The sequence below is a fragment of the Myotis myotis genome, unplaced genomic scaffold (genome assembly GCF_014108235.1).
Source record: "Myotis myotis isolate mMyoMyo1 unplaced genomic scaffold, mMyoMyo1.p scaffold_m19_p_17, whole genome shotgun sequence".
Classification (NCBI taxonomy): Eukaryota; Metazoa; Chordata; class Mammalia; order Chiroptera; family Vespertilionidae; genus Myotis; species Myotis myotis.
In genome coordinates this window covers 24,139,240-24,159,429 of record NW_023416321.1, presented here as the reverse complement: position 1 = coordinate 24,159,429, position 20,190 = coordinate 24,139,240, and the positions used below count along the sequence as shown (strand labels likewise).

Here is a 20,190-nt window from a genome sequence, read left to right as displayed (position 1 = left end):
TCTTTAATTTCTTCCAGCAATATTTTGAAGTTTTCATAGTATAAATGTTTCATCTTTTTGGTTAAATTAATAAGTATTTTATTATTTTTGGATGCTTTGTAAATGTTTTTGTACTTTCCTTTCAGATTGTTCATTGTTCATGAAAATGCAACTGATTTTTGTGTATTGCCTTTGTATCCTGCTACTTTGCTGAACTCATTTAGTCTAACAGGTTTTTTTGTGGAATACTTAGGGTTTTCTACATATAAGCTCATATAATCTGAAAATAGATAATTTTTCTTCTTCCTGTCTGCTGTGGTGCTTTCTCTCCCAATAATTAAAATAAACACATCTTACACAGCTAAAAGCTAACTGCTATTAAAAGTAAACATTTTATTACTTAACAGAAGTACAAGTTTTCAAAAATCTATGTCAATAAAACCAAAGCCATTCTGAACACAATGAGAGATTTTTACAGTCAACAACACCACTTTTCACTTTTCAGATAGCTAACTGAAAACAAATGATTACAACTGCTGTGCTGAAATAAAAGCTCAAAATATATCTCTGAAAAACAGAAACAAAAACAAATGGTTACATGTGCTATAAACAGACACGACCAAAGTCTTCATGTCTATTGTGCCAGCTGAACAAAGTGTGAATTAGGGATCCATTACTCTAATGGTGACTGAAGCAGACCAGGGAGAAGGGAGCTCACAAGCAGGTGCTCAAACTTGGACCAGGAGTCCATCTATGATCCAGTTCCGGTCAGTCTGACAAGTCACTCTGATCCAGTACGATTATCCTGTGTGTGTTTTTTTAAAAAACAAAGAAGGGAGTTTTGAGTTGATGTGTACATTTTTAAAAGACAGAAAAAACAGACTCTTTCTATTCAACTGAATTTAAGGAAAAGGAATTTTTATTTCTTTTAGTTAAAAAAAATTTTGTATTAAATTTATTGACCTGGCCAGCGTGTCTCAGTGGTTGAGTGTCGAACTATGAACCAGGAAGCCACGGTTTGATTCCCAGTTAGGGCACATGCCCTGGTTGTGGGCTTGATCCCTGATGGGGGGAGGGGGTGTGGGAAGCAGCCAATCAGTGATTCTATCTTATCATTGATGTTGCTCTCTCTCTCCCTCTCCCTTCCACTCTGAAATCACTAAAAATATATTTTTTAATTTACTGGAGTAACACTGGTTAATAACATAATTTTTATAATCAAAGGAGATATGCTCAACTAGGGTATCACGCAAATGCAAAATGACTGCAAAGCAATTGATAGCAGCATCTTCTGGACTCCCTCCATCTAAAACTGTTCTGCTAATTCTACCGATTACTTCACCAAAGTTAGTGTTCGTTTTACCTTATGTTTTAAGTATAAATATTAATGTTTTAAAAATTGAACAACTTTGAATTCAAGTCTCTGTCACTAATGTTTATTAAGATGCTGATAAATGTTTAAAGTCTGCCCATGTTGTTTAGAAATAATGAACTCTGACCTACAAACAGCTGGTATCTCATTACCTGGATGGTTCTGACCAACTCAGTCGCTTCCCAAAACAAGATTTCAGTTCCTCTTGATGAAATATAGGAGGAAGAAAAAACAACCTGATTACTTGCTAGGTCAAAGGGTACTAGTATTCTGAAGTCACATTAGTACTCTCTCTAGCTTAAGGTGAACTGTTTTACCTAGATTCTTTCTAAAAACAGTTCATTGGTTTTCTCTTCTAACACTTTGCAGTTCCCTGTCATAGCTATGGACACTATGATGCTAATTCATAAAGCCTCTGTATTATACTCTCAGTGAACTGAACACTAGCTCAATGCTCACACACGCTGGGCTCTGTCCCAGTTAGGGTCCTGAAAACAACAGAATGCAATCCCAGGACCTTCAATGAAGTGATTACTTAGAGAGATGTAGTCAGAGTTGAGGGAGCAAAAAAGGGATGGAAAGCATCCAGTGACTAGCAGCAGTGGGAAGCCATTATCGCTAATCTGAAAGAACTGGAGGGTGGAGGTAGGGCAGGATGGTTACTGGAACCCAGTGAGAGCTGGAAATGGGAAGAATGGGCTGTGTTTGTGGAGGGACACCACCTCTAGGCAGAGATGAGGTGCTGAATTAGACAGGCAGGGGAAGTAATACCCCAACTGCTCTCCTGCCCTCTGATATGCTGGTGCCTCCCACTGGCCAACGGGAAGACAGCTGGCCAGGAATCCCAGGAGGTGCAGGGTCAGCATCCTGGAGCACATAGCAGGGCAGGGAGAGCAGGAGAATGCAAATGGACTGGAGAAGGATGAAAGGGGTACCTGATCTGAAAGAGTTAATGTCTCTAACTTCCTGAGTAGAAGGAACTTAAATATAGGCAGGGATCATTTGTGAATGGCATTTTAAAGCTCTATCAAATTGTTTTGATATTAAGGTTAATTTATACCTTTCACATTACTTGTAGACTCCATTTAAATGACACAATTTATGATTTCTTATTGGATTCTGCAGCCTGTGTGTGAGCTAAATTTAGAACTCTTTTGAAGGTACTAGACAGTTAGAAGCAAAATATCTTTCCAGACAATGTGCAAGATAAGGATGATGAGACTGGCCGAAGGCTTGCTTTAGAAATGAAATTGGATGTTGTTACTGTTTTGTGATGAAGACATGATTAGCAATGAACAGAAATCCTGGGCTGAACTACAGGGGAAATGTGTATGAGAATTATGTATAGCATCTGGAAAACATTTCTAAGTAACTCTGATATGCATCAAAGCCCAAGGATTCCCAGCTACACTGTAAGTGATTATTCACTCATACATACCTTCTTTAGAAGCCCCTAGAAAGCTCTCTGATGTCCTCTCTAGCTTCATGCCTTCTTCCACTTTCCTCTTCTTTTCACCAACTTCTTGATCCTTGGTATTTGTCTCCCTTCAATAACAATGATTTTCCGTATCAAAACATATACGCAATAGCCAAGGGAACAGGACTATACTCCAAAGGAAACATAATAATAGCTAGCACTAATGGAGTGTACCCTATAGGCCAGACATCGGTTCAAGGGCTATAATATATATTAACTCAATTCTCATCACAACTATATGTGCCTCATTAAGTGATAAGGAAACTGAGGCACAAAAGTTAAATTACATGCCTAGTAAGCCCTGGAGCTGGTCTGCCTCAGACTCTGCTCTCAATCACTAGGCTATATTGTCCCAAAGAAAAAAATCATTTCACTTATGTTGCAATTGGTGTCCTTTTACAACCAGCACTTCATTACCTCACCTTCATTTCCTGAAACTCTCTGAACTGAAATATCTAATTAAAGTATCCAACAATTTAAGACCACATTTATCAAACTAGTAAGCAAAAAACATCTCTCCCATTCAACTATAAGCTCTTAAGGGCAGAGACATCCCTCTGCACCCAGCCCCTAGGCACAGCGCTAGGATCGAGGTTGGTGCACCACAGATGCTCGCTGAACCAAACTGGCACTGTTCAGATATTTCGCTTCTGTTTTCATTTGGTGGATATTCAAAACAAATATGTAAATGAGAGAGGAAAATAAAGCCTGGTAGGGTGAGAAGGACCTTTTCCTCCTAACCTCTCATCACGAATAGAATCATAGGCTCTAGAGTCCATAGCAGGCCTTCAGGTTAGCTTCTACCTCTGTCCAAATGCCTCTGAAACTAAACTAACAGTCAGCCTGTGCTTGAAGGGAAGGAGCTGTTGTTGAAGTAAGTGTGAAGGCATCTGTTTTCTCTGCCAAATAGCTATGGCTTTGAGGAGGTTTGTGCTTTACTGAATAAAACCCCCTTACACTGCAGTTTCTAGTCACTAGCTCTGTCCTTTGGGGCAGAAGCAAGTAAGCTGACTCTCTACTTTGCGTTATTTCAGGTATTTGAGGGGAGCTATCAAATTCTCCGCCCCATCTGCTCTTCTCGGGCCGGCCTCCCCAGCTCCTTCAGCTGTTCTCATATGACAGGGTTTCCCGACTCTTCAATGGCCGTCTTCTTCTATTTGTGAGTGTCCCTTTTAAAATGTGATGCCCAGAAAGGAGCCCTACTCTGTGTCATGCCAGTGTGAGGCGTTACTTTGTTCTGGTCAATACATTTCTGTCTACTCATCATGAATGCTGTATTGACCTTTTTATTTTTGTTTTTCACTGACCTTTTTAGCAACTGCATCAAACTGAGGGCTCATGGAGTTGCTGCCCATGCCTTCTTCAATAAGAATTTCTTGAATTCTTACTATCTCAAAATGCCTGCTAAATGCTGGGCATGTAAAAATAAGACTTACTCTCTCTTTCTTTCCCCCCTTCCCCCTCTCTCCCTCTCCCCTCCCTCTCTCTCTGTAAGTAAATAAATGACACACTTCCTGCTTTCAATGAGATTACAGTGAGTAGGATCTTCCAAAAAAAATTCCACATTAGGTCAGATCTCTCACATTCTATACTTTTGGATGCAAATGCTCAGCTTCATCTTTAGAGAAATCGAACATTTCCACCTGTCAAGACCATTTTGAATCCATAGTCTATCACCTATCACATTTGTATTCATTTTAGACTAGTATTATCTAAAAGTCTGATAAGCATGCCTTTTTTATTTAATTCAAACAACTGATGAAAATGTTGAAGGTGACAGGGCCAAGATATAGCAATCGTAGAGGCCTCTCTCTATACTGATATCCATCTGTTAATCAATATCTTGAGTACTATGGGTATTTGGAGGAAGATGGGCAGACAGGAGTCAGGGCTGGCTTACCTACAGCAATGTAATGCCATCACCAGACATTCATTCCTCAAAAAGGCAAGATGTTTTTTAAAAACTAAAATCTAGTCCCCCTTCCAGAGAAAGAGAAAATGATCCCCTGATGGAGAACAGTAAATGACCTTGCAGAGCCCTTGGGGAGGTCCTGTAGCACTGTGATGTCCTCAGGTGGCTGTAGCCATCTTTCCAGGTCCTCATCGAGAGAAGAGTGAGCTCTATCCAAGGGCAAGTGAAGAGAATTGAGACAACAGTCATTTCCTGTCTCCTCCAGAAGGAGCCATAGCACTTTACAGTGTGAAAGGACCTTCAAACTTGTGCTTTCATTACACATACAAGAAAATGAGAGCTTGCTGTAACCGGTTTGGCTCAGTGGATAGAGCATCGGCCTGCGGACTGAAAGGTCCCAGGTTCAATTCCAGTCAAGGGCATGTACCTTGGTTGCGGGCGCATCCCCAGTAGGACGTGTGCAGGAGGCAGCTGATCGATGTTTCTCTCTCATCAATGTTTCTAACTCTCTATGTTTCTCCCTTCCTCTCTGTAAAAAATCAATAAAATTTTTTTTTTTTTTTAAAAAGAAACTGAGAGCTCACTGAGATTGTCCGTGGAGTTGTAGAGATCACCTAGACCCGATTTAAATGTGCACAAAATCCTCCTTTAAGCCTCTTGACAAAAAGCTTCAGCACCCAGGAGATCAATACCTTCCAAAGTCTGATGACAGACTGTCTCAATTCTTTTTTTATTTATTGATTAAGGTATTACATATGTGTCCTTATCCCCTCATTGCCTCCCCCTACCCCCGCTCATTTCTTGATCATTAAGTCAATTTCCACCTCAGGCTAGAACTGTACCTTCATTTCTACAAGTTTTTTAAATTAAGAACTGCCTCTGGGACTAAGTGATGCAGAGTGTGTTTTCAGAAGGCCTGCAAAGTCCCACCCATCTGAAAAATAGCTTCCACTCTGGCTTGGTGCCGAGGACTGAGATGACGGAGCATCTGTGGGCATCTCTCTGTGTCCAGCACAGCCAGCCCTTTTGGAAAACGAAGAGACAACAATAACAGTAGCTAGCTTTTGATCATGTGACTTTATATAATCAAATGTAATTCTGCCTTCTTGAACTACTCTTCTTATGCCTTGAATAATGACATGGATATTACTGGGGATGTTTTGGGGAGATGGAAGGACTAGAGTTACATCATACATTATAATCAAAATGTTTCTAAAACTTAAAAAAATATATTTATCTCCCTCCCCCTTTCCCCTTTTTCTTCTCTGTCTCTCCCAAAAACCTTTCCCCACTTCCTCAAAGGTCCCAGGGGCTCTTGTCTCCTCCTCCACTTCACAGACCTTCCCTTCCAGGTCCCTCTCTTTTCCTTCCTTATAGAGAATTATTTTACCCTTGAAGAATGTGACAAAAACAGGATTCACTATCGAAAAGCTGTATCACTCTTCTCCCTTGCCTTCTTCTTCTACGGCAGCTAAAAAGTTAAGGCTCAAATTCCATTCTCCCCTGTAACTGAAGATGGTCACGCATCCCATTTGGCCAATGATATATGGTGGGCATCTGCTGGGAAGGGCTTCTGGGAAAGATTTTGCTTCCCAAATAAAAAGAGACCAAGTCAGCTAAAATATTCCTTTGCCCCACTCTCTCATCCCTGCCTGGTCTGTGGACAGGGGTCATGCAACCAGGAGGTGACTAGCCTGAAAATAAAGGCCAGCATGCTATGCTGTTGCTACAGATGGCACACCAGGAAGATCAAGAGAACCATCCTTTGATGCCCTACCAACCTGTGGGCCTCTTGTCATGTGAGACAAACTCACTTAAGCACAACAGTGGGGTTTTCTATCATTGCAGCGGAGAGAACTCTGCAGGGCCACCTTAAGGACTCACGGGAGCAGGATTAGGATGAAGCAAGTGGTGCAAAGGCAGAGTCAGATCCTGTCTTTCCTTAAAATTCAGATATTTTATTCATCATGGATTCTTTTTTGTATTAATGTCTTTTTTTTTAAATATTGCATTAGAATACCAGCTGAAGAGAGAACCAAGATGGCGGCATAGGTTAACGCCGGAGTTTGCTGCCTTGAACAACTACTTCAAAAGTGAAACCAAAAAACGGAAGGGACATCACCCAGAACCACAGGAGCGCTGGCTGAGTGGAAGTCCTACAACTAGGAGGAAAGAGAAACGCATACGGACACTCAGAGGAGGCGCAGTGCTGAAGTCAAATTCTGAGGTGCGGAGTGCGCGGAGCGGGCTGGCGGCGGAGGGCGCGGTTGGCGTTTTCAATCGGGAGGGAGTCACAGACTCTGAGCTCCAGATCCGGGCGAGTCTTTAGGGACCCAGACTCAAACGGGAGAAGCGGGACTGTCTGGCTTCGGTCAGAGTGAGTGCAGCTTTCTCTCTGAGCTTTGCAGCGGGTGCTGGGACTCAGAGAGGCAGAGCCCCTGGGGACAGGACTGAGAGCCGCCATAACTGCTCTCTCCGGCCCACCCTGTTGATCCTGTGCGACCCGCCCCGCCCAAGCCCTGCACACAGGCATTTGCCAGATAGCCTCAGGCAAACGCCAGATTAGCACCTCCCTAGAGGACAGAAGTTCTCTCACTGCTGACACAGCTGATTCTCATAGCCACTTGGCCTGGAGGTCAAACCCTCCCTGGAATTAACTACAACAATCAAGATTTAACTATAAGACTGCGAACAAAGACCACTAGGGGGTGCACCAAGGAAGCATAACAAAATGCGGAGACAAAGAAACAGGACAAAATTGTCAATGGAAGATATAGAGTTCAGAACCACACTTTTAAGGTCTCTCAAGAACTGTTTAGAAGCCGCCGATAAACTTAATGAGATCTACAAGAAAACTAATAAGACCCTCGATCTTATATTGGGGAACCAACTAGAAATTAAGCATACACGGACTGAAATAACGAATATTATACAGACTCCCGACAGCAGACCAGAGGAGCGCAAGAATCAAGTCAATGATTTGAAATGCGAGGAAGCAAAAAACACCCAACCGGAAAAGCAAAATGAAAAAAGAATCCAAAAATGCGAGGATAGTGTAAGGAGCCTCTGGGACAGCTTCAAGCGTACCAACATCAGAATTATAGGGGTGCCAGAAGATGAGCGAGAGCAAGATATTGAAAACCTATTTGAAGAAATAATGACAGAAAACTTCCCCCACCTGGTGAAAGAAATGGACTTACAGGTCCAAGAAGTGTGGAGAACCCCAAACAAAAGGAATCCAAAGAGGACCACACCAAGACACATCATAATTAAAATGCCAAGAGCAAAAGATAAAGAGAGAATCTTAAAAACAGCAAGAGAAAGAAACTCAGTTACCTACAAGGGAATACCCATACGACTGTCAGCTGATTTCTCAACAGAAACTTTGCAGGCCAGAAGGGAGTGGCAAGAAATATTCAAAGTGATGAATACCAAGAACCTACAACCAAGATTACTTTATCCAGCAAAGCTATCATTCAGAATTGAAGGTCAGATAAAGAGCTTCACAGATAAGGAAAAGCTAAAGGAGTTCATCACCACCAAACCAGGATTATATGAAATGCTGAAAGGTATCCTTTAAGAAGAGGAAGAGGAAGAAAAAGGTAAAGATACAAATTATGAACAACAAATATGCATCTATCAACAAGTGAATCTAAGAATCAAGTGAATAAATAATCTGATGAACAGAATGAACTGTTGATTACAATAGAATCAGGGACATAGAAAGGGAATGGTCTGACTATTCCTGGGGGGGAAAGGGGTGTGGGAGATGCGGGAAGAGACTGGACAAAAATTGTGCACCTATGGATGAGGACAGTGGGTGGGGAGTGAGGGCGGAGGGTGGGGCGGGAACTGGGAGGAGGGGAGTTATGGGAGGAAAAAAAAGAGGAACAAATGTAATAATCTGAACAATAAAGATTTAATTTAAAAAACAAACAAAAAAAAAAAGAATAAAAAAAAATATATATATTGCATTAAAATAGCACTCCTCAATTTTGTGCCCAACGAGTGTCTTACTCATCTTGCCCTGAATGGCAGGACAAGGCAAGAGAAGTCAGGAGGCAAAGGGAGATGAACGGCAGTGGTTTACCTTACAACACAAGTTAGAGGAGAGCTCTGAATCAGGGCGAGAATCGGGTTTCTTAAGGCAACCTAGTGTTTTTTACACTGCATTGTCTAGGTGACTGCCCCGTTTCCTCGTAGTTGGCTAGAAAGATCTAACAATTCTCTTCCAATGCTTTAAGTCAAATGTCTTGAAAGAAGCTGAAACCTGTATTTGCCTTGCAAAATGAAGTAAAAAACAAACAAAAACACAAAAAACTTGACAAGAAAAAAAAACTATTAAAAAATGGGCAAAGGAGTCAAATAGATATTTCTTCAAAGAACATATACAAATGGACATCAAACACATTTGAAAAAATACTCAACATCACTAATGATAAGGAATATGCAAATCAAAACCACAATGAGGCCGAAACCGGTTTGGCTCAGTGGATAGAGCGTCGGGCTTGCAGACTGAAAGGTCCCAGGTTCGATTATGGTCAAGGGCATGTACCTGGGTTGCGGGCACATCCCCAGTGGGAGATGTACGGGAGGCAGCTGATTGATGTTTCTCTCTCATCGATGTTTCTAACTCTCTATCTCTCTCCCTTCCTCTCTGTAAAAAATCAATAAAATATATTAAAAAAAAAAAAACCACTATGAGTATCACCTCATATCCTTTAGGATGGCTACTATAAAAAGAAAACAAACAAAAAACGCCCAGAAAATAGTAAGTATTGGCAAGAATGTGAAGAAACTGAAACCCTTGTGCACTGTCAGTGGGAGTGTAAAATGGTGCAGCTGCTGTGGAAAACAGTCTGGTATTTCCTCAAAAAATTAAAAATAGATTTACCATACGATCCAGCAACCCCACGTCAGAATATGTCCAAAAGAATTGAAAGCAGGGTGCCTTGAAGAGATATTTGTCTACCTATGTTCATAGCAGCATTATTCACAATAGTCAAAAGGTGGAAGCAACCCGTGTCCACTAACAAATGAAAGAATAAACAAAATCCAATACACATACACATAAACATACTAGTACAATGGAATTAAGCCTTAAAAAGTAAGAAAATTCTGACACATGCGACATGAATGGATCTTGAGAACATTATGCTAAGTGAAATAAGTTAGTTACAAAAAGACAAGTACTGTATCATTTCACTTATGTAAGGGCATCAAAAGGCCTCGAAGTCATAGAAACAGAAAGTGGAATGGTGGTTGCTAGGGACTGGGGCGGGGGGGGCGGATATGAGGAGTTGTTTAATGGGTATAGAGTTTCAGTTTTGCAACATGGAAAAGTTCTGGAGATTCGTTGCACAACGATGTGAATATAATTAACACTAGTGAACGTAAACATGTTATGTTATGTGTATTCTATGACAATTTAAATTTTTTTTAACATTTTAGGAATAGGGGCTATTGGGATAGTATGAAAAAAGAGTATTTCCCCCCTTCTTCTTAATTGTCAATAGCAGAACAAAAACTAATACAGTATTTTAAATCCTTTCAAAAGTCCAGCTTTTTATGTTACCTTTCTGTGTCCTCTTCTAGACCCTGAGTTTCTTGGGTCCAAAGCACACTGCCATCTTCTTTTGTACTGCTAGTTTCTTGTTCTTCTAAATGACTTTGATCTAAAAACAGTTGAAAAACGTCACTTTATTTGAACAACAAAAAAACAATAATTCAAAATGACTGCCTTAAATGGAGTGCTTTATAAACGTCGGGCTAGTCAGTGGCCCCTGTCGTCTGCAAAGCACTAGTTCCTTCTTCCCCAGGAGAGCAGGTGCCAGGCGGCAGTCTACAGGGGGCCTGTCTCCACAGCAGCTGCCGCAGGGTCCTGGGAGCTCTTCAGTGCCAGGTGAAGCTACAGGAAACCCTGCCTGTGCCAGGGCTCAAGAGAGACAGAGGAAGCAGAGGAAAGAAAGGGAACATAAAAGAGGAAGGAAGAGACCCTGAAAACAAATCACACAGATTTTCTTGAGGGCCACCCTGTTCTCATTTGCGAGATGTTTCTAGGTTGGAGCCCCAGGGAAAATATTTGGGTGGGGAAGAGTAGTGCCCTTTAATGTATGCCAGGCATTTTACACATGCCATCTTGTTCCATCTTGCCAGCTGTCCTATGAAGGGAAGGGAACTAACATTTGTTCAGTGTCTTACAATGTACCAGGCACTGTGTATGAAACTATTATGTACATCATGGAGTAGGAATGGTCATCCCCATTTTACAGGTGAGGATGACTGAGGTTCAGAGACATTAAACAGTTTGCCATACAAAAGCAGTGGAGTCAGAATCAAGGTGGTTATGCCTAACCTCAAGGTCCACTCTCCCAAATGTACCACTGTACTGCCAAGGGCAGCACCACAGCAAGAACCCGATGAGAAACATCTGGGTAGTTGGCTTACCTTTTGCAGTAACGCCCAGAGGATTTGCTGGGTCCTCACCCAACACGGCGGATGAGGCCTGCTGCCTCTTCAAGTGCTCTGTCCAATACAAAAGCAGAAGGAAACTTATTTCTTCCTTTGCATGTCACACCATTCTCTAGGGCAGTGGTTTTCAAAGGGTGGTCCTTAGACCAGCCACAGTAAACCTGAGAACTCATTAGATATGCAAATTCTGGGCCTCATTCCAGACCCACTGAATCAAAAACTTGGGGTGGGGTCCAGCAATCTGTACTTTAACCAGATGATTCTGGTGTCTGGAAACCACTGCATGAGGACTTTCAATCCCACACAACAATAAAAATAAAACCGATGATGATAGGAAAGATTTCTAGAGCCTTAACTATCATTAAGTCAAGATCAATGTTTGCAGTTAATTCTCACAACAACCCTATGAGATTGATCACATTGTTATTCCTGTTTAACAGATGTGGAAATGGAAGTAAAAAAGGGTTAAGGAGGAATTTATCTAGAATCACAGAGAGTAAGAGGAGGAAATGGAATTTAAACCCAGGCAGTCTAGCTCTAAGGTTTATGCTCTTAATCTCCATTTTCTAATCTCTCAAACAGTTTGTAACAGAATCAGAGCAACCCATAATTTCCCCCATCCCTATTGGACTATATTTTTACCTAGTTAATGGGAAAGACAGAAAGCAAAGAATATAATTTCCAGCTCCTAAAGAATTGCTCACTAGACCAAGACAAGCATCTGCTAAGCTCAGCACACTGTCTTGCATCTGTTAGGTGTTTGGTCTCCTCCAAGTGCTCCCAGAGCAGAGCAGTGACAGCTGGGAGGCAGCACGGACAGGAGCCCAGGGCTCGCTCACCACACGGCCCTGCTGTGTGCAGAAACAGGTCTCACCCTTCCTGTAGGTCAGTTACAGGCCCTACCTGGTAGCTCCTGGGCATCATGGGGCCTTACAAGATCATTCAATATTATTTGAAATAAAAAGCTCATTTTATCCTTATTAAAGTAGTCCTCTGTTGATCTTAAGGATCCCCTAGGATTCTAAAGCACCTCCCCTTTACGCCCTTGCCAGAAGCCCAGGGCTTTGGATGTGGGCGCTCCAAAAGCAGAGGGATCAGCTTCTGGTCACTCCTGAGGGGGAACAACAGAGTGACGATGTATATAACCAGCGGAGAGCACCCATTATTAGGAGAAACTACCCAGATGCCCTCTGCTCTTTTTCTTTCTGGAAAATTACTGACCCGTCTCCAAGTACAGACATCACCTAGAAACCTGGCCCAGATCAGTCCTGTGAGCAACACGAGGGAGGGCCGCACACAGTGCCCTGGGACTCAGCAGTGCCATGAGGCTGGAGCCCGGGAAGAGACCTGGTGACACCTGCTGAAACGGGGGACTCCGCGTGGTGACTGAAGAGAGAAGACAGCAGAACCCAGAGGAAAGTTTCACTCAAGTCAAACCTCAAAGGAGCCTACAAGTACTGCTGATGCCAGGACCAAGGCACAGAAGACACCCTGTAGGGTGTGTGGTGACCTCTATCGACTCACAAGCAGCAGTTCTATTGTATTAAGAAGAGCATGCCTTGGCTGGTTTGGCTCAGTGGACAGAGCGTCGGCCTGCAGAGCAAAGGGTCCCGGATTCAATTCCGGTCAAGGGCACATACATTGGTTGCAGGATCCTCACTGGCCCAGGCCCTGGTTGGGGCTCGTGCAGGAGGCAACCAATCAATGGGTTTCCCTCATATTGATGTTTCTGTCTTTCCCTCTCTCTTCCACTCTCTCTAAAAGATCAATAAAAAAATATCCCAGGGTGAGGATTAACAAAAAGACCAAAAAAGAAAAAAAGAAAAAAAAAGGAAGAGCCAAGTGGCCAGGCTGGCATGGCTCAGTGGTTGAGCATTGACCTATGAACCAGGAGTTCACAGTTCAATTCCTAGTTATGGCACATACCCGGGTTGCGGGCTCAATCCCCAGTGTGGGGCGTGCAGGAGGCAACTGATCAATGATTCTCTCTAATCATTGATGTTTCTATCTTTCTTCCTCTCCCTTCGTCTCTGAAATCAATATATATATATATTTTTTTATTTTTTTATTTTTTTAAAGGGCAACTGGAGAAGAGGACTTTGCAAGGACTCCCTAGGGAGTTCCAGAGCAGACCATGGGGGTGGTGCCCTGAGAAAACGGCCCCAAGATCCTGTGACCTGTATGACCCTGTGGCATCAGGGGAGGGGTGCAGTAGGCAAGAAGGGCCTATGACTACAGAAGAAGACCTTAAGGCAGGTTCTGGCAGCTCTGACTGACTCCACCCAAGTTCATCAGGCCAATGGGGCTGGGGCTTGTGACAACATAGACGGTAGCTTTCGGTTGAGTCAGACCAGGTAGGTCCTCATTCACCTTCCTCTTCCTGAATGCAGACACACAAAACCTCTGAGACCCTGAAAACCAAGAGGTGCCCCTCAGGAAAATTTCTAGAGGCCCCATCCTAAGGATTGAACCATCAGAGGTCTCACAAGATGAGGGTGAGGCTGGTGGGCCAGGCTGTCAAGAAAAGAGCAGCCGGGTCTTTTCTGGGGAAGCAAACCACCTGCCCCAAATGTCTCTATAGCATTTACGTCCAGCACCTACTCAGCTGGGAAAGGCCAGCCAATCAGCTACAATTACAACTGAACTGGTATTGCTCAGTCTCTTCCTGAAATGGAAAATTCTGGTCACATTAGGTCTTGTGCCACTGACTTCTCTGCCCTCAGGAAAGTGATTCATCCACAATGCCAATACCTTCAATACCTCCTGCTAATGGCTGAACTAAAAGAACAGGGTGTCTTGGATTCAGTAACCAGACATCAGGCCTCCAAGATATGTCTGGGTTGGTTAGAAAAGGAGATAACAATTCCTTTAATAACAGAAGTTCATCATAATAAACCACATGAACGTTGTTATTTTCTCTTACTAGTAGAATCATTACCAGGCACCCTGTAAGAAACAAAATGATGACACAGGCCAGTTATCCTGGCCAGGCTTCGACAGTAATCCGAGGTCCACTGATTTAAAACCTGCCCCTTCCTGAATTCTGTACATTCATAGGGCCTTCTGCATTAGTGCTCATTCCCAAGGCAAGGAACCATATTGCGGTCAGTGACCACAGCTAACAGGGCCACCGACATTCTGTATTGAGCATCCCTTACCAAGTTCATCAAGTAGCTCCTGAGATGGAGGTGGTAGCTTGTCAATGTGATGCTGCGAGATGGCTTCTATTAGTTCTTTAAAAAGATAAAAGAGGAAATGACTTAACACTCTCCTGGACCTAAAGTGGGTTTTCTAGGTTCCCACATGGATTTGATTTAGGATTTCCCAATGTGAAACAACAAACTAAGGCGGAGAAAAGGCCTCTTACAATAACAGGCCTAGTTGACACCTCCAAACATGTGAATGGCTTTACTCCCCCTTTCACTCCAAATCCTTTCCTATGTTACCCCTACCCCAGTACTGCTTAATCTGTGCCCCTCATTCCCCAAGGATATTCGGGGTATGTGAAGTACAAATTCTTCCTGAGAGGCTGGGAGCACAGTCCAGAACAGGGCTGATAAAGGGATATAGAGAGAGGCTCTGGACCAGTCAAAAGGAACAAAACACAAAGTAGACAGATTTCTCCATAGATTATGAGGCCAGGGCACATAGAAGCAATCATACTTTGGGCCTGCCCCTAAGTGCTCAATTATAACATCAACCACACCCTCTCAGCATAATCCACAAAATCCTTATCCCCCAGAGGGAGATTCTAAGAGTTGTACCAAAGATGCAAGACATTAAAATTAATGTGGCAGTGCTCGCTTCGGCAGCACGTATACTAAAATTGGAACGATACAGTCTGGCCAGTGTGGCTCAGTTGAGCATCGACCTATGAACCAGGAGGTCAGGGCATCAAACTCGATCCCCAGTGTGGGGTGTGCAAGAGGCAGCCAATCAATGATTCTCACTCATCACTGATGTTTCTATCTTTCTCCCTCTTGCTTCCTCTCTGGAATCAATAAAAATTAAAAATAGTAACAATAAGCCCCTAGCCAGTTTGGCTCAGTGGATCGAGTGTCATCCTGTGGACCGAACAGTCCCGGGGTTGATTTCAGTCAAGGGCACGTACCTCGGTTGCAGGCTCCTGGGCATGCCAGTGGCAACCAATCAATGTGTCTTTCTCACATTGGTCTTTCTCTCTGTCTCTCCCTTTCCCTTCCACTCTGTCTAAAAATCAATGGAAAAAATATCCTCAGGTGAGGATTAAAAATAATAATAAAAATCCTACATAATAAAGAGGTAATATGCAAATGGTCATTATGCTGTGATGCGTAAAGACCGATCAGCAGGAGGGCGGGGCAGCGAGCTACAAGTGACGGCAGAGAGCTACAGGAGGGCGGGGCAGTGAGCTATGAGGGAGGGGGAGCTATATGAGGGCGGGGCAGCCAGCTCCGAGCGGTGGTGGGCGGGGCAGCGAGCTACTCGTGCACGGATTTGTGCGCAGGGCCACTAGTAATAATAATAAAACTGGAACGATATAGAAAATATTAGCATGGCCCCTGCAAAAGGATGACACGCAAATTTGTGAAGTGTTCCATGTTTTACAAAACATTAATGTGGCAAAGGCAACACGCCTGTCTAAGAGCTGTTAACACACTGGAACTGTCCTCTAAGCTTTCCTAAGGAAAGGAGCCAAGGTGCAGATACAGATTTTTGCACAGTCCTTCAACATAAGGACACAGTTATGCAGCATATGTAGAATGGACTACTATGCAGCCATTAAACATATTTACAAATAATTTTTACTGAAGAGGAGAAATCCTCAAAAATATATCATCAAAGAAAAAAAGCTGGCTAGAACTGATGTAATATATAATCACAACTATGCTAAAAAAAATGTGGGTTTTTTTTTTTGTATATTTCTAAAAATATAGAAAAGATATGTACCAAAATAGTGCTGGTGGTAGAATTCAATGTGTTTCTTTTTTAAGCTTTTCTTTATTCTCCACGTTTTCTATAATGAGTATGTTTTACTTTTATATTGGGGGGAAATAATATTTTTGTTAAAATCAAATGTAGCATCAAAGATGAGACTATGGCTCCCTTAAATTGCCTTTCTATTATAAACTTGTGTTTTGATATTAAACAGGGTACCTCTTGGCAGGCTCCTTCTCTGGATGGCATGGGATGATTTGTCAGACACCTTAGCACTTCTGGAGGAACCAGTCCCAGTAAATGTAGATGATCTTTTCTATAAGTAAGACATAAATATGGTAATTAACACATATATTGAGCTAAAAAGGCCCATATAGCTCAACCATTTCCAACATTAAGGCTGTGTATCATCAGTGGAAGAAACCAGTTGCTTGTTGATTGAGTCAAATTCATTCAAATGCCACCTCCTCCAGGAAGCCTTCTTACCCCTCTTGCCTATGCAGCACTCAGCACTCCCTCTGTATTACAGTCTTTCTCACTAGGTGGTGAGCTCCTTCAGGGCAGGGACTAGGCCTTTTATATTCACATTTGGATGCCTTGAAGAGGGCTGGGCAAGGTGTCTGGCATTTAGAACCTGCCCAATGAACAGTCTGATGAATGAAAGCATAAAATTCTTTATTGCCCTACTTCAGACTGAGACCTTTTGTGAATCAAATGCCCAAAGAAGGTAACAGTTGGTTTCTCACCGAGGGCCAAAGCCAATAATCAATCTACTATAGCATGGCAAGTCAACGGGTTCTTTTTGTTTTGTTTTGTTTTTTAGTGAATAAACACAACTGTTTTATTACTCGATTCTGGGAGGCAGCGCTCAGCAGGAACTGCTCCATATGCCGCCAGTTGGGGTGATAATGGTTTGGAGAACTCCAGAGGGTTTCATTCACATGTCGGAGGCCTGGAGGTGGCAGAACCGGCAAAGTTACATTGCAGAGGGACAGAGCGACAGGTTCTCAATGCACAGCACCAAGGAAGAAACTTGTCGTTTTCTTGAAAAGACTACACGTGCAAAATATGAGGGAGGAGAGAAGACGGTGGCATAACAACTGAGTGTTTTCACTACAGACTATGCGTTCAGGAGTTCAGAGAAGACTGAATATCAATCACAACTCTTAGGGAACTAAACAGAGGAGGCTTCAAGAAGAGGAAGAACTCAAACCTCCTCAAGTAGGTAGGATATGATCAGAGAGAAAAATAATGCAGGTGAAGGCGGCATCATAAACTATGGCAGAGTTTGGCTCCTAGAGAAATTGCCAAACATTACCTCTAGGCGGCAGAGAGTTGGGGGAGGGAGGCACAAAACCCAGGGTCTATCTTACAAGACAGTCTCAGAGAGAGCCCCAGGGAAGCTGGAAAGGATGCCGCTGGCTTCTTGCTCTCTTTGTAACATGGATTTGGAGAATTCATGGCACTCTGGACCATTGGGCTGACTCCATAGGAATGCAGACCTGGCATACTTACGTGATCAGTCAGTCTTGAAGGGAGAGTTTCAGAGGAAGCAAAAAGGGACTCTAGGCTCTTTACTTTCTCCTGGACAGTTGTAAATTTATCAGACAAAGTGGATTCGTGATAGCTCCAGCACGAGGTAGACTCTGTTTTATCCTGAAACGTGAAGCTTTCAAGGCAGTCTTTATAGTGACTATCAGATGAAGAAATTGACTCTGTTGTAGAAAAGAGGGTAGTCAGTGTCTGAATCCTTTATATTATTTAAAAACAAAAACAGAAAACCTCACACAACCATATACCTATACCAGGCAATCTCCAAAATGTTAGCAACCGAAGTAATCACTGATCTGAGATGCAGCTCCTCCAAGTATAAAAAAATGACAGTCTTGCCCTGGCTGGTGTAGCTCAGCGGGAGAGCATCAGCCCTCGCACTGAAGGATCATGGGTTCGATTCCTGTCAAGGGCACTTGGGCAGGTTTGTTCCTGGCCAGGGTCAGGTGTGTGCGGGAGGCAACCAATCTCTCTCTCTCTCTCTCTTTCTCACTCTCTCTCTCCCTCCTTCCCATCCATTCTCACTAAAAACAAAATCAATGGAAAAAATATCCTTGGGTGAGGATTATCAACAAAAAATATAAACAAACAAACAAACAAAGTCTCCAAACTTAGTCACCAAAATAGAGGGAGAACTAAGACAGGAGGATGTTGGTGCTGGCTATAGACAGCTGCAGGGCTCAGAACTACACATGTTTAAGCACAAGGGACTGTTTGAAGTTACAAACTCTAGAGAATGCAATGTATTTGTACTAAATTCAATAGTGCTCAGGGTACAGAGCAGTCTCTGCATTTGCATGTCTCTCCCACTACAGTAAAAACACCTCCTACAGCTGCTTAATGACCACCAGCACCACCCTTCCCCAGCCTCCCATGGGGTTGTCCCTTCAACTCTGGCCCTAAAGAATACCTCTGCGCTGCGAGAAAGCACCTTCCAGGTCTGCTCCCAAGGCCTGGCTTCCAGAGCCAAAGGCGCTGGGGCTGTCGCTCCCTCCCCCAAAAGCTTCTCCTCCCTCCAAGAGATTACCTGGGCTGAGTGGAGTGCTGACACTAGGAGGCGCATGGTTTACTCTGGGTGTTTTGCATGAGACTTCCTTAAAAGAAGCATCTTGTTCATAGGAGATACTAGACAGGTCTTGAATGTCTGTCAATGATCTAAAAAATTAAAAGCACACAATAATTGGGAGATGTTTGGAAAAATCTAACAACATATTCCTGAGAGGTACTTTTTAACCCACTGTACGCCATAAGCATCTGTAGATGCACATGGTAGACCTTCCCCACACGCCAAGCGTGTCTATAAAAAAAAATGTTTTCCTTAAGTGGCAGCCCTGACCAACTTTAAAATCATTTTTCGTGAGAACTTTCAGCTGAAAATATTAAAGAACACCCGAACTGTGAGTAATATATTTATTTTTATAGTATTCATTGCAAACTGATCTTTTCAGTTAAATTCAAACTATTGTGGCATGTGGGGATGGTTTCCATTTTGGACACGTGGTAGTTAACTATTTAAGGATGCTCTTGCCCTGACTAGGTTGGTTCAGTGGATAGAGCATCGGCCTGCAGACTCCAGGGTCGCAGGTTTGATTCCGGTCAAGGGCATGTACCTTGGTTGCGGGCACATTCCCAGTGGGGGGTGTGCAGGAGGCAGCTGATCGATGTTTCTCTCTCATCGATGTTTCTAACTCTCTATCCCTCTCCCTTCCTCTCTGTAAAAAATCAACAAAATATATTTTTAAAAAATAAAGATGCTCCTGACAAAAATCTTTATTTGGCAACAGGCCAGAATTAGAGAATATCTTTGAATATCTTATATATATCTTAAAGAGGATATTGGAGAGTATCTTACAAAGAGATACTAACTTTAAATATATCGCAGCAACTAAAAGTAAACTATGTCCATAGATGAAAGTATATGTGTGTGGGAACCGGAATTAATCCATTTATATAAATAGGTTTATGCCTCAAGTAGAAACACATAGTTGTTATTATCACTGTATTTCCTTGATTGCAAGATGCTAGTAATTTAGATCACATCTTCTTGGTGAAAGAAGAAACAGGTTCACAAAGAAATGAGAAGAATGTAGATTCTTACAAATAAGGAAATACTATTTCCCTAAAACCAAAACCAAAACCATAGTATCCTTAGGCAGCCCTTTGGTGGCCATACATGTCTTTCTCGTTCAGTTCCTTGGGTGACTCCTTTAACGTCTCCTCTTGTTCACCTTCAGGACTGTAAGAGAGAAAGTGAGAAGTTAAATGAATGGCCTGTCAGCTGAGTGCACTAAGTTGGTACAAGGGACCAGTGTGAGAAGCAGCAAGAAGGGCACTAAGCTCAGAAGTAGGAAGTGTGGGCTCTGGTCCTGGCTCTGCTACCAACTAGCCACATGTTCTCAGGCCAGTCTGGGCCCTGCTCTGTGCCTCGGTTTCCTCTTAGAGACTGAATAAATATTCTCTAAGGGTCAGCCCATCTGAAATCAGCTGCTGATGTTATAGGACAGTGAGCAA

The 20,190-nt window shown here is 42.8% G+C and overlaps 1 protein-coding gene and 1 pseudogene across 1 annotated transcript in view; one reads left to right on the top strand and one right to left on the bottom strand.

The window, feature by feature from the left end:
- Positions 1–352: 352 nt before the first annotated feature.
- The window catches only part of TEX14 (testis expressed 14, intercellular bridge forming factor), a 69,601-nt gene continuing 49,763 nt past the window's right edge, over positions 353–20,190 (bottom strand). The window contains exons 23-33 of the mRNA XM_036341816.1: positions 19,853–19,915; positions 18,707–18,834; positions 17,644–17,843; positions 16,348–16,444; positions 14,370–14,444; positions 11,188–11,265; positions 10,316–10,415; positions 4,857–4,949; positions 2,790–2,896; positions 1,504–1,555; positions 353–784 (exon numbers count right to left, since the gene is read on the bottom strand). Of these exons, the coding sequence (XP_036197709.1) occupies positions 748–784; positions 1,504–1,555; positions 2,790–2,896; positions 4,857–4,949; positions 10,316–10,415; positions 11,188–11,265; positions 14,370–14,444; positions 16,348–16,444; positions 17,644–17,843; positions 18,707–18,834; positions 19,853–19,915 (1,030 nt within the window). The 3' untranslated portion in view covers positions 353–747. The remainder of the gene's footprint in view (positions 785–1,503; positions 1,556–2,789; positions 2,897–4,856; positions 4,950–10,315; positions 10,416–11,187; positions 11,266–14,369; positions 14,445–16,347; positions 16,445–17,643; positions 17,844–18,706; positions 18,835–19,852; positions 19,916–20,190) is intronic.
- LOC118672512 lies at positions 15,700–15,797 on the top strand (annotated as a pseudogene).